This window comes from Dromaius novaehollandiae, chromosome 13 (assembly GCF_036370855.1).
Source record: "Dromaius novaehollandiae isolate bDroNov1 chromosome 13, bDroNov1.hap1, whole genome shotgun sequence".
Taxonomy (NCBI): Eukaryota; Metazoa; Chordata; class Aves; order Casuariiformes; family Dromaiidae; genus Dromaius; species Dromaius novaehollandiae.
This window is the reverse complement of record NC_088110.1, coordinates 23,459,986-23,471,697: the sequence shown is the minus strand read 5'-3', so window position 1 is coordinate 23,471,697 and position 11,712 is coordinate 23,459,986. Positions and strand designations below refer to the sequence as shown.

General features: G+C 60.3%; 1 protein-coding gene across 2 annotated transcripts; it reads left to right on the top strand.

Annotated features, from left to right (window-relative positions):
- The first annotated feature begins 35 nt into the window (after positions 1-35).
- Positions 36-11,596, top strand: RNF166 (ring finger protein 166). 2 transcript variants are annotated; one of them, XM_064519806.1, is made up of 6 exons: positions 36-235; positions 3,637-3,793; positions 4,811-4,923; positions 5,371-5,485; positions 6,115-6,222; positions 6,913-11,596. In XM_064519806.1, the coding sequence occupies exons 1-6, from the start codon at positions 60-62 to the stop codon at positions 6,976-6,978; spliced, it is 735 nt and encodes a 244-aa protein (XP_064375876.1). In that variant the 5' UTR covers positions 36-59; the 3' UTR covers positions 6,979-11,596. The 2 variants fall into 2 exon arrangements, with proteins under 2 accessions (XP_064375876.1, XP_025965777.2); XM_026109992.2 differs by lacking the exon at positions 36-235 and having other exon boundaries at positions 457-3,793.
- The last annotated feature ends 116 nt before the right edge of the window (positions 11,597-11,712 follow it).

The window sequence follows — 11,712 nt, the reverse complement described above, 5'->3', positions numbered from 1 at the left end:
GGCGACGGCGGCGGCGGCGCGGTGACGTCACAGCGGGCCGCCCCCCGCCCCCCGCCGCCATGTTCCGCAGCCTGCTGGTGGCGGCGGCGGCGCAGCGGCCCCAGGCCCCGGGCGGGCCCCCCCGGCCGCCGCCGCCCGCCGGTCCCGCCGCCGAGGCGCTGGAGGCGCAGTTCAGCTGCCCCATCTGCCTGGAGGTCTATCACCGCGCCGTCGGCATCGCGGGCTGCGGCCACACGTGAGGCCGGGCCCGGGGGGCGGGCGCCGCGACCCCCCCCCGGGGACCCCTGCGACCCCCCCCGCCTTCCCCGCCGGCCCCTCCCGGGCGCGCTCCCCCCGTGCCGCCGTCCCTCCCGCCCTCTGCCCTGTCTCCCCCCCGGTACCGGGGAGCCCTGCCGGGACCGGGCCCGCGGTCGGGACCGGCGCCATTCCCGTCTCCCCCCGCCGGGGTCCCGCCAGGCCCCCCCGCCCGCGACCCACCCCGGGGTCCCTCCAGGCCCCCCCGCCCGCGACCCACCGGTACCGGCACCCTCTCCTGTCCCCCACCGGGACCCCGCTCCTGTGCCTCAACCGGTACCGGGACCCCTCTCTTGCCCCCGAGCCGGTACCGGGACCGCCCTTCCCCTCCCGCACCGTGCTGGGTCTGCCTCCCGCGCCAGTACCGGGTTCCCTTCCCATCGTCTTCTTCCAGCCGCTACCGGGACCCCCTTCCCACCCCCCATTCCTCCGTTGGCACCGGTGGGCTGGAGACCTTTCCCCAGCTGGCCTTCCCCCCCCGCTTTCTGCCCCCCCTCCCCGGGGAGTGGGGACCTACTGGCTCTAGGGTCCCTGTCCCCTGCCTGGGGGGGGACATCTGCCTCCCCAGGAGCTGCCCGGGCCCCGGGCTGTTGCCCTGTTCCTGCCCTGGAGCCCATGGGGAAGCAGGGGGGTGCCCCCCGGAGCCCATGGCAGGCGGATCTCCCCCAAACTCTGCCCGTTTCTGGCATGCTTTCCCTGGTGGAGCCACAGGGATCTCGCCTGGATGGAAACCCTGCCCCAAGCCCTCTGCACGGGTGTCTGGGTCGCCCAAGGGATCACGTGTTGGCCACACTGGGCTGGAGCTGTGCCCTGCTCCTCTGGTGCCTGGTGCGCCGGGAGGAGGTGGCCAAGGCTGGAAAAGGGTCAGGAGAGCTTGTGATCCTGTCGGGGGGGAGCTGGGGTCTGCTGCCTGTGTGACCCTGGACATGGGACCCTGGTGCCGACTGGTAGCTTGGCTGGCGGTAGTTGGCTGGGGACAAGGAGGTGACAGCGTGGGTAGATGCTGATGGCGGCGCTGCAGCCCTGCTCCAGCTGCTTGTTCTAGAGGCCTCGAGGAAAACTCTTGGCGACATCTCCTCAGTTCCCACTCACGGCCGATTTCTGGGGCAGCTTGGTCTCACGTTGAGACCCCGGCCTCTCTCGCTGCCGTGGCACAGTCTGACTCCAGCTCATTCACGCCCGAGGGCAGCCCTTGGCCCGCCAGGGTGGTGGAGTGACATCGGGGAGCTGGGGCAGGAGGACACCTCTGCAGTGACTTTCCCCTTGCAAGCCGTAGCCTTGCACGACTCCTCTGCCGCTGCGTGACGGTGCAGCTCTAAGTGTGTTAGAGGCCACCTGGGAACCCCCCGAAGGAGAGAGCTGCACTGGGAAGGGCTTAGTCATTGCTCCTGTGAAGAGGCAGCACGTGTCAGGCAGGGACAAGCCGGTGGCTGTGTTCCCGTGCCTGGCCTGGCGCAGCCGTGGAGATTTAGCAGCGTTTCGTAGCCTGGTCTGGGTGACGTGGGTTTGCAAGGGCGATTGGTAGGTGGACGGGACGAGGATGGTGCAGTTGCCCTTCCTGCAGGCTGAGGAGCAGCACGAAGAGTTTTAGATCTCCGCTGACTGAAGGTATCGGTCTGTGTGACACTGCTGGCAGTTCTCCCAGGCTTCAGAAGAGAGGTCTCATCTGTGGGTGGATGTCTGCCCCCATGCTAATGGTGGGCCCCGGATCTGCCTATGGATGCGGCTCTGTGTGGGTGATGAGGGTAGGAACAGTATTTCCCACAGGTTCCCAATCCCTGCAAACGGTGCCCTGACAGCTCCTGCATGGCCAGGGCTGCTGCAGGTGACAAGGGCATCTTGGCTTGCTGTGACCTAAGCGGTGGCCCATTGCAGCCGTGGCCCCTCTGGGCAGAGCGCTGGAGAAGTTGTTTGCTTTGTGGGGGCCGAGTCCATTTGCCTCACTGTGGGCCTGCAGAGGTGTCCGGAGACCACAGGTGACAGGGAGCTCCCAGGCCCCGTCCCGCAGGTGACAGGGAGCTCCCAGGTCCCCTCCTGTCCTAGTTGGGAGGGGGCTCGGTCCCCTGGTGTGGTGTGTGCATGGAGGAAGGAGGCGGAGGAGGTTCCTGTGGGGTTGTGCTGCCCGGTCCGAGCCACGTGCCCGCAGTTCGGACTTGCTGCTGCTTGTTCCACGGGGCAGATTCAGAGCAGCTTCAGCGCTGATGCAGGTATCCGAGCTCCTTCCCCTGTCAGGGGGTGCTGGGTGGGGTTTTGGTGGTTTCAACTCAGGCTGCCGCTTTGCTCAGTCTCAGCGACGCTCCCCTTTATCGCTGAGCAAAGGGGAGACAGGAACCATCTGGCTGGAGCCGCTGGGCTCTGGGCACGTCGCTCTGTGCCGGAGCAGCAGCCTGCTCTCCCGCGCTGCATGCCACCAGCCCCGAGGCTGGCTTCCCTGCATTTCCTCTCTGCCACTTTGATTTCTCATCTCTGCTCCTGCAGGCGTAAGGACCTCGAGAGGAGGTGAGCTGGGCTCTAATTCTGTAGCTCACCCACTCGCTTTACTCCCACGCAGCCTGGATGTTCAGTGCTGGTGATTGTTTGGCTCCATTTATCTGTCCCTCCGCTGCAGCCCAGGCATGCGAGCCACTCTTGGCCCCTGGCCGCAGGTCTCCAGGCAGCGGCTTTGTCCGTGCATCACGGCTCAGTTGCAGACACGTGCGCAGGTCGCTGTTTGGCGTGTGTGGAGGAGCGCTTGAAGGGCGCGCGGCAGAGCTCTGCTCCCGCAGAGCGGCTCCTTCCCCGCACAGGCGAGCAGAAGGACATGGGTTTGGTGTGAGCATCCTCGAACCGCGCGCCAAGCCGCCTGCTCTGTCCGGTTGCTCCCAGTGCTTGTCTTGGAGGTATTTAGTCCTCGGTGTTGGGGCTGTCCTATAGGTTTGACAGCGCTGTGGGTCAGCGGGGATGGCTGTAAGCAGCAGCCCAGTACCAGGGAGCAGGGCTTGGCCCAGGGCACCCGGGAGCTGCCGGGATGCCGAGGGCAGGGCGAGCGTGGCCAGAGGCAGGTCGGCATAGTGGACGTTGAGCCTGTTAGACCTGTGGGAAGGATCCAGGTCGGACAGCCAGTTCCACACCCTCTGGTGCAGGCTCTGCTGTTTCTTCCATGGTTAAGGCTCCTCTGAGCATCTTCAAATCTGTCCTGGATCCCTCTAGGGAGGGCAGCCTGAGGCGAGCAAGGTTCTCTGGGAGCGGGTGTGCAGCAGAGCCTGTGTCCTGCCCCAGGGCCACGGTCCTGCTCCCCCCTCTCCGGGCTGGGAGGCCGCTGGTTCCTGCCGAGGCACTCGACGCTGCTCCCTGTGCCCCCAGGTTTTGCGGAGAGTGCCTGCAGCCCTGCCTCCAAGTGCCCTCCCCGCTGTGCCCGCTCTGCCGCATGCCCTTCGACCCCAAGAAGGTGGAGAAGGCCTCCAACGTGGAGAAACAGCTATCGTCCTACAAGGCTCCCTGCAGAGGCTGCAGCAAGAAGGTAAAGCTTGTGAAGGGGCTGCCCTCTCCCAGGTGGGCCCAGCTTCGTTTGGATGCTGGTGTGTGGCTGCTGGCCCTGCAGCCGTGGTGCCAGGGAAAAGGAGGTTGCTGGCTGTCTGTAGTTGGGTTTGCAAAGTTCCCTGTTCAGCAGGCGCCCGGGTTACGTCTGCAAGATGTTGTGGCCCCTGTGGGAAGGCTGCTGCCGTGACCCAGGCAGGCATGGCTGCCCGAGGCAAGCGGGGTTGTGCGGAGACGAAGGCACTCTCCTAGCTGCACTTGTCAGCAGACTGGAGCTATTATTAGACAGTGGGGACCTTCAGATGCACGCTGAGGTTTTCCTGCAACACGGGAGAGGCTGAGACAAACCAGCTCTGCCGTTCCTCCTGGAGGTAAGGCTTTAGCTCTTGCTTAAGGTGCTGTGATCCTGACAGCCACTGGGGAGCTGAACTGGCAGCAGGGAATAGACACCGCGTGGCCCAGCCCAGGACAGTCTGGCCTGGGACAATTCTGGGACCAGCTGTAAAGCTGTGATTCATGATGTGTCTCTACAAGTTGGGCTGATGCCCTTTCTGGCTTCCGTAAACTTTGGGGATCTTCCTGTAACTCCCTGGCTGTGGCCCAGGAGTGATCCCATGTGATCGGGTCAGCAGCCTCGGGTTGCCACCTGTCCGCCAAGCCGCGTGGCACTGTGTGCTCCCGGTTTCCGAGTTCAAAGGCAAGTGGAGCTAACGCTGCGGTAATGCACACTGGTGACTTTTTGTGTATAACCTTTGGGGACATGTTGTGCTGAGAGCACGCAACCCCAAATCCCCCTGCCTGCAGGGCAGGAAGGGTTGGTGCAGTGTTTATGTGCTGGTGGCAGTCAACCTGCATGGACCGATGCTTGCTCTGATGTTGACTGGTCCAAGTGTGCCTGAAACTGCCCTGTCAAATGGGACCAGAGGCTCCAGTGCTGCATCTGGCAGGGGAAGGGGTTCCTGCAGCCTCCGGGAACACGTGTCCTCTCCTTGTTCTCTAGGTAACCCTAGCAAAAATGCGGTCTCATGTCTCATCCTGTGCGAAGGTGCAAGAGCAGATGGCCAACTGCCCGAAGTTCGTCCCTGTTGTCCCCACGTCCCAGCCCATCCCCAGGTATTGCCGTGCATCAGGAAGGGAAACCTGCCCCTGCTTACAAACCTCATAGATGCTCACATCCACCTTTGTTATAAGCCCTAAAATCCAAGGATGTGTTTCACTTTCTCATTATGCTGGATTGGTCTCAAGAAGACGCACTGGCACCCTTTCCCTCAGGTCATCTGCAGCCCAGGCACTGCACTGTGTTGTTTCAGAGGGTGACCCACAAGGAAGGACCAACTGAACCAGAGTGGTTCGGCCTGTGACTGGGTGGGAACGGCACACTAATGACCGCCAGTGACCTCATCTCCCAGCAGCTCTTGGAGACTGGGACAGACTGGTCTGGTCTCTGCCTTGGGTGGGTGGGACAAAACAGAGCAGGGAGCAGCAAGGGAGGCTGGATTAGTTCGGGAGAGGTTGGTCCAGGCCCTTCCCAGGGATCTGAGCTCTTCTTGCTTTCCTTAGCAATATTCCCAATCGCTCGACGTTCGTATGTCCGTACTGTGGGGCCCGGAACTTGGACCAGCAAGAGCTAGTCAAGCACTGCATGGAGAACCACCGCAACGACCCCAACAAAGTGGTGAGCGAGACCGCCCTGCCGGGCTGGGACAGTCCTGTGTGGGGTAGCCCGGGAAATATTGACCAATGCTGCATCTAAGGCTGTCTGCACACAGAGCTGCTGCTGCTGCTGCTGCAGCACATAAAGTGCAGCTATGTTTCTAGGTCATTCAATTTCTTTTGAATCTCTTAGAGAAGAGGTGGGGAGCTGCCTCTGTTAGACTCTCTGGAATGAGCCATCTTCATCCCCCTGTGCCTGCCACCCGTGGGGCGCTGGGTTTGCTCTCCCCCAGCTTTGCTAGGTCAGCCCGGCTGTAGGTGACTGAGGTGAGGAACTAGCAGCTCTGGCACCATCTCAGAGGTGCTTGCACACGCACGTGTAACTTGTCATCGGCTAAAAGCAGTCTGGGCCGCATACCCGAGGCTTTGTGTGCTGAGGGATGTGCCAAGGCGGGAGGGAATGAGGGATGAAGCCCCTACTGAGTGCCTCCTGCTGCAGGACACGTGCTGTCATGAAGGGGAACCGCTGCTCACCTCCACCTTGCTGTGCTAGCCCCCAGGATGCACCCCTCTGTGGGAGACAGGCGTCCTGGGGGCAGGCGGGGGGTCTGTGCCCACGCGTCACCCTTCCCCTGTCCCTGCCTGCTGCAGGTGTGCCCCGTCTGCTCAGCCATGCCCTGGGGGGACCCAAGCTACAAGAGCGCCAACTTCCTGCAGCACCTCCTCCACAGGCACAAGTTCTCCTACGACACCTTTGTGGTGAGTGCGGCCGCAAGCCCAGGCCGAGTCGTCTTCCCTGTGTCCCCTGCCGAGCGGCTGGGAGGTGAAACCAGCCCTTGGCCTGGCATGCCAGGAGCAGCCCAGCTTGTCGTCCGCCCCTGCAGGAGAGGAAGGGGACAGTTCCTCCTTTGGGCTTTGCAGGATGCGCACAGCCCTGCTTCAGAGAGCTCGTGAGTGCAAGGCTGGGCTCCCCAGCCTGCCCTGCAGAGGTGCTTGAGCTGGTCCTCAACAAACACGCACCCAGGAAAAAGCCACTGAAAAAGGAGAGAAATGTTATCACAGTCTGTGAAGCTGGGTCACCTCTTCCACATGCTCCATTAAACTCTTCCCTTGAGAAACCCACTTAGGGGCTTCACTTGGGGAGACATGAGACTGCTCCTCACGTAGGCCTGTTTCACCCCTGCTTGCAGCTGGGTCTAAGAGCAGAGGCGATGTTACCAGATTCGACCCCAGGCGAGGGACTGTAGGCACAGGGGCAGAATACCCCAGAGAGCATGTTGCTCCTGGGACCTCGCAGCCCCATTTGCCAGAACAGTGGGGAGCTGCACTGTTTGCAGCCTGGTGGGAAGATCAGGAACAGGAAGGCTCCTTCCCTTGCCTGTTCCCACTGCTCTGAGGAGGCTCTGTAGTCAGTTCTGGCTCTTCTGACTGGCTGCTCTCTGTTTTCAGGACTATAATATCGACGAGGAGGCGGCGTTGCAGGCTGCCCTGGCGCTGTCGCTCTCTGAGAACTGAAGGTGACTGTGGAGTATCGGTTCGAACCCCCCTCACACCCCTTCTCCTCTTGCACACTCGGCCTTCCTGCCGAGGAGGTACGGAGCTCGTTGGCCCTTTGGCACCCCCAGAGACCCGCTGCCTCTCTTCCGACTTCTCTCTGGGCTGATCCCACCTTGTTTAAGAAGGTGGAGTCTCTTTAGCATCACACTGGATCGGTGAGTGAGCAGAGACGTCCGCTGTTGGGAGGAGAGAGGTGTCCATGCCGAAGGACTGGGATTGTTCCTCGTTTGGGCGTTTCATATCCATATACGGAGTATATACCTGTATCCAGATCTATTTATTATTAGATGCTTTTTGGCACCATTTGTCTTCATGCTCTTTGTTGCAATTTAATAGGTATGTAAAACTATGCTGCATTTTATGCAAAAATGCCCTAGTTTTAAACTGGAATCATCCATGTTCTTTTAAAAAAGGAAGAAAACAGCATGGAGAATTTTTTTAAACCCCATAAGGCTATTTCTGGAGATGTTGGTCTGTCCTGTCCCCCACACTGTGGGCAAGAGCTGCCTTGTTTTCCTGCTACTGCACAGGCAAGGCCAAAAGCAGACTGGGCTAAATCCCGAAGCGAGACTGTTGTCCTCATGCGCACTGTGACCCCAGAGGGTTTGGAGGAGTCTGCAGGGAGCCATGGACTGTCCTGGCATCCGGCGTTCAGTGAAACTCTCGCCTTTCTCATTTTGTACTAGCTCTTGTGATACTAGGAGTTCTTGCATTTTTTCTACATTAATCAGTGTGATACCTTTTCCACGTTTTATAGAGCAGGAACAGAAGCTGTTACTCTTCACACTGCAATATCTGTGACTGGGGACAAGAGTATTTTTATGGAACATTATTAAGAAAGTATATTTTTTAAAAAAAAACAAACGAACACGCTGTGGATTTGCAGTCGGGCGGGAGGGAGATGCTGGACCCTGGGCCTGTGGGTGGGACTCTGCCTGGGCCATGGGAAGTGCATGGGTTTCCTGTTTCGTCGTTTCTGGGCCGTTCTATTCCTTCATCAGTTTGTTTCTCTGTAAGCGGGTGATGTTGCAGGAGAGGCCAGGTCCGATGGGCAGAGCTTGTTGGCTGCAGGAGCAGATCGGAAGCATAGCTAGGCCATAGGGTCCCTTTGGGAAGGGAACTGAATGGTAAGGTACGAGCAGTGTGCTGAGTGGCTCACGGGGCTGCCTTGTTTGGGGGAAAAGCAGCCCCGTTTGTGTTCTCCAAGAGCTGGTCTGCTGGCTGCGATCTTTGGGCTGTTGACCCTCTCCAGTGTGCATGGCCGGGCTCCGCGTGTTCGTGCCAGGTGGGATGGCTAGAGCAGCTCTCGCTCAGTGCTCAGCTGGCTTTTTGCAGTGCTCTGTGCTGTAAATGCAGGCCTAATGTTGATGGATGGGTTTCCCTCCTCTGCCTGGAGTTTGATCTCTCAAATGCTTGTAATTAAATGATGCGCTGTGATGTTTGAGCATGGAGCCAAGAGCAGGGGGTCCAGTCCTCAGTGCTGGGCTTGTGAAAACTCTGCCAGGAGTTGCCTAGGTTTGATTTTCCTCCATCTGGGACTGTTGGGAACCCACAGAAACCTGCAGCGCTCCTGTAACTGTAACTTCTTGGCAAAAGAGATCTAGCATGGCACCAGAAGAAGGATTTCACTGTGAGACTTCATACGCCAGACTCCCAACACAACAAGCAGCGTTAACGTCTCTGTAGGCAGAGCTGCTCCGTGGTGGGAGCAGGTGCCTGGTGCTGGATGTGGCCGTGGGCAGGACCTGCGATAGGTGGTGGGTGTAATCCAGAGTGGCAGTTTCCGTTTGCGAATGTGCAACCAACCAAGCAGGCGGGTTAGTTGCAGCCAGCTGACAGGCAGTGCGGAGCGGCTGGGTGGTGTCCAGGTGATGGGTGTGTGGGAGGGACATCTGCTTGCGGTCTCTGTGCTAGAATCCCTAATGCCAAGCATTTTGTCCCCCAGCAACACAGGATTGCAGCTCCCTCCCCCAGGATTCTCTGGAAATAAGGCGGATCTGGGCAGATGCTGATCCGAGAGATGCTCCTTAGCCTCCCTGTGACCAAACGTGCGGTAGAAAGCACCTGCGAAGCAAGCGCTGTGTCTCCATGGTGCCCTCGCGTGATGTGGTGCCCCGGCCCTAGGCAGAAGGGACAGCTCTCTTCCGCTCGCTCTCAAGCTCCTGCCCTTGTGATGCAGTGGGATGGCCATGGCGTTTTGTCCCTGCACTGGTGCAGGTTACGTTGCAGGACTTATGGAAGAGGCCGTGCCCTTCCCCACGCCTGGCCCCTTCTGCCGTTTGCACCCTGGCTGTGCTGCAGCCTGCCCAGGCCAGCTGACCCTGTCACACGTGGTCCCCTTGCTCTCGGTACGTGCTGCTGGTTGTGTCTGCTCCGCTCGGCTGGGAGCGGGCGGCAGGGAGATCCCCTCTGCCAGGCGTTGGGCCAGCCGCTGCTGTCCTCAGCGTGATGGAGCAGTCCCTGTGTGCAGCAAAAATCACTTCCCGTCTAAAGAGACGTCCCTGGAGCCGTGTGCTGGGCCCTGCCATCCTTTAGGGTCACGCTGACAACGGGATCAGCACAACCCTCAGTGAATTAACCGCAGCGAGGCAATGAAGTGCGCAGACCTGCTAATTCAGCACTGACCTTACAGCCGAGTCAAAGTCTCATTCCCCCAGGGGTTTGCAGAGGGGGTGGGAGAGCGGGCAGGCGGGCAGCAGCCCCTCGCCGCGCGCTGCCGGGGTGCCGTGGGACGCCGCAGGAGGCACGGATCCACTCGAGAGCGGACCTGGTAGAGGTTGCGCTGGTTTGTGTAGAGGTCAGGACTGACTTCTTCCCACCAGCTCTGCTTCTGCTCTGGGATTAACCAAGGTATCGCTAAAGGTCAGGGTGTCTGGGGGTCGCTCGCCGGGGGTCGAGGCTGGGAATCCCTCTGCGAAAGGTGCTGCGGGCAGGCTGGAGGCGAACAGCTCCTCTAGTCCTCCGGCAGTTGCTTGCTTGCGTGAGCTGCCCTGGTGGACAAGGCTCTGCCTGGCCAGAGCTGTCGGGGTGGAAGGGCCCTTGGTTTAACGTCTTGGCCTTTGGGGTTTGGTTTTGTCGGGCCAAATCCATAGCCCTGCAGCACAGGGGGTCTAGGGGTTTGGGTTGCCCCCAGAGGATGCTGGGTTCGGTGTCGGGTGGTCCTTGCAGGGCTTGTGCGTGGGTTTGGCTGTTCCCCTGCTGAGCCTGTCTTAACCGGGATGGGGGGCATGTCGGTGTCCTCGGTGGTCTGTTTGTCCTGGGTATCTCCTGTGCCTGCTGAATCTCTGCCGCTAGCACGCGATTCAAGCAGGAGAGGGGGATGCATGGGCTGTTCTCCATGCCCTGGGAAGCAGATGGAGGGGCTGCCTCCCAGCACAGAAAGCAATCCTCTCTCGGGCCTGTCAGTATGAGAATGGCCTCCCAAAGAATCGTGTCCCAGCTCGGAAAATGCTGGAGCTCTTTGGGGCTGTGGGCTGTCTAAGCGCCTTTGCTGTGGGGTCAGGCTCTGTGCAGCAGCTATGTGGAGGTGTTTGACCCCCTGTGTGTGCTGACCTGTAGTGATACGACTTAAAAACGGTACTGAAACCCCTTGTTGTGTCTGCCCTGGGAGGAGACGTGCTCGTGGTGGGTTACTGCCGTGCAGCTGATGCCTCGTGCCTCGAGTGTGCCGGAGGCTCGGCTGCTGAGCTGTCCCCGCAGCCCTGCGTGTCGCTGCTTGGAGAAGCCCCCTTTCTTGGTTTATCCAGGAGACCTGGTTCCTTCCAGCTCTGCTTTAGCAATACTGTCTTTTTTTTTTTTAACCTTGATCTAAATAGTACTGAGTGTTTTGCAGGGCTCTGAGCTTCCCGGTGCCACTGGCAGCCCTGCAAGGAGCCTGCAGAGCCAGACGGGCCCCCTCGCCCCGTCCGGTCCCCTTGCTGAGGGCTCAACGGACGCAGGCCACGTGGAAAGGGCTGGAGCTGCTCTGCTCCCATTCCTCGAGTGGGGTCTAGCGTGAAGGGACGGTGTCTTCCCTTACCAGCACGGCATCCTCAGCAAACTGAGCGTCCCCTTGCCCTGCCCGGGGCTTCCCTGCATTCCCTTGGGGACGGTGAGCAGCGGGATCTCTTCCACCGCGGTCTCCCGGGGGGCACCCCAGCTGCACGCGTGGGAGCTGAGCCCGTCTACCCGCCTCAGGCTGTCCGAGGCGGCGCTGCTAACGTCTATGTTTCCTTCCTTCCTGCCCTGGCGATACGAGAGCAGGGGCAACAACGGCTGCTTTTGTAAAGCACTTTAAGGCCCAGGCTGCTGCGCTCTGCAGGTAGCTGCCTCGCGTCTCTCGCCTCCTCTCTGCAAGGGGTTTGGGTACGGCCGTGCCGGCAGGCCGTGGTGCCGGCCGGGCTGTGCCCGCGGCACCGGGCGCAGGGAGGCTCCCGCCGTGCCGGTGGCCATGCTGTTCAGTGTGTTACTTGTGACTTTTTTCATAACAACTAGAACTTTTAACGAGACGTACTGTTTTTTGAAGAAGAAAAAGAAAACAAAAATCAATGATGTATTTGTAGCAAACCATTTTTCTCAATAAAGGCAGTTTCATCCATGGGCGGTCTTGGTGTGAAGCGTCTCCCCTGTGGCCTGCGGGTACCCACGAACCCTTGGCGGGGCTTTGCCGCTGCCTGTGTTTCAGTCCCAGCCCAAGCAGGCGGCAGAGCAGGA

What these genes read in the sequence shown, in the direction of transcription:
- RNF166 (XM_026109992.2), top strand. Translation starts at nt 3,434, where the DNA reads ATGGTTAAGGCTCCTCTGAGCATCTTCAAATCTGTCCTGGATCCCTCT. An exon ending in GCAGAGGCTGCAGCAAGAAG is followed by an intron (nt 3,794 to 4,810) that starts GTAAAGCTTGTG and finishes CTTGTTCTCTAG; the next exon opens with GTAACCCTAGCAAAAATGCG. An exon ending in GCAACGACCCCAACAAAGTG is followed by an intron (nt 5,486 to 6,114) that starts GTGAGCGAGACC and finishes TGCCTGCTGCAG; the next exon opens with GTGTGCCCCGTCTGCTCAGC.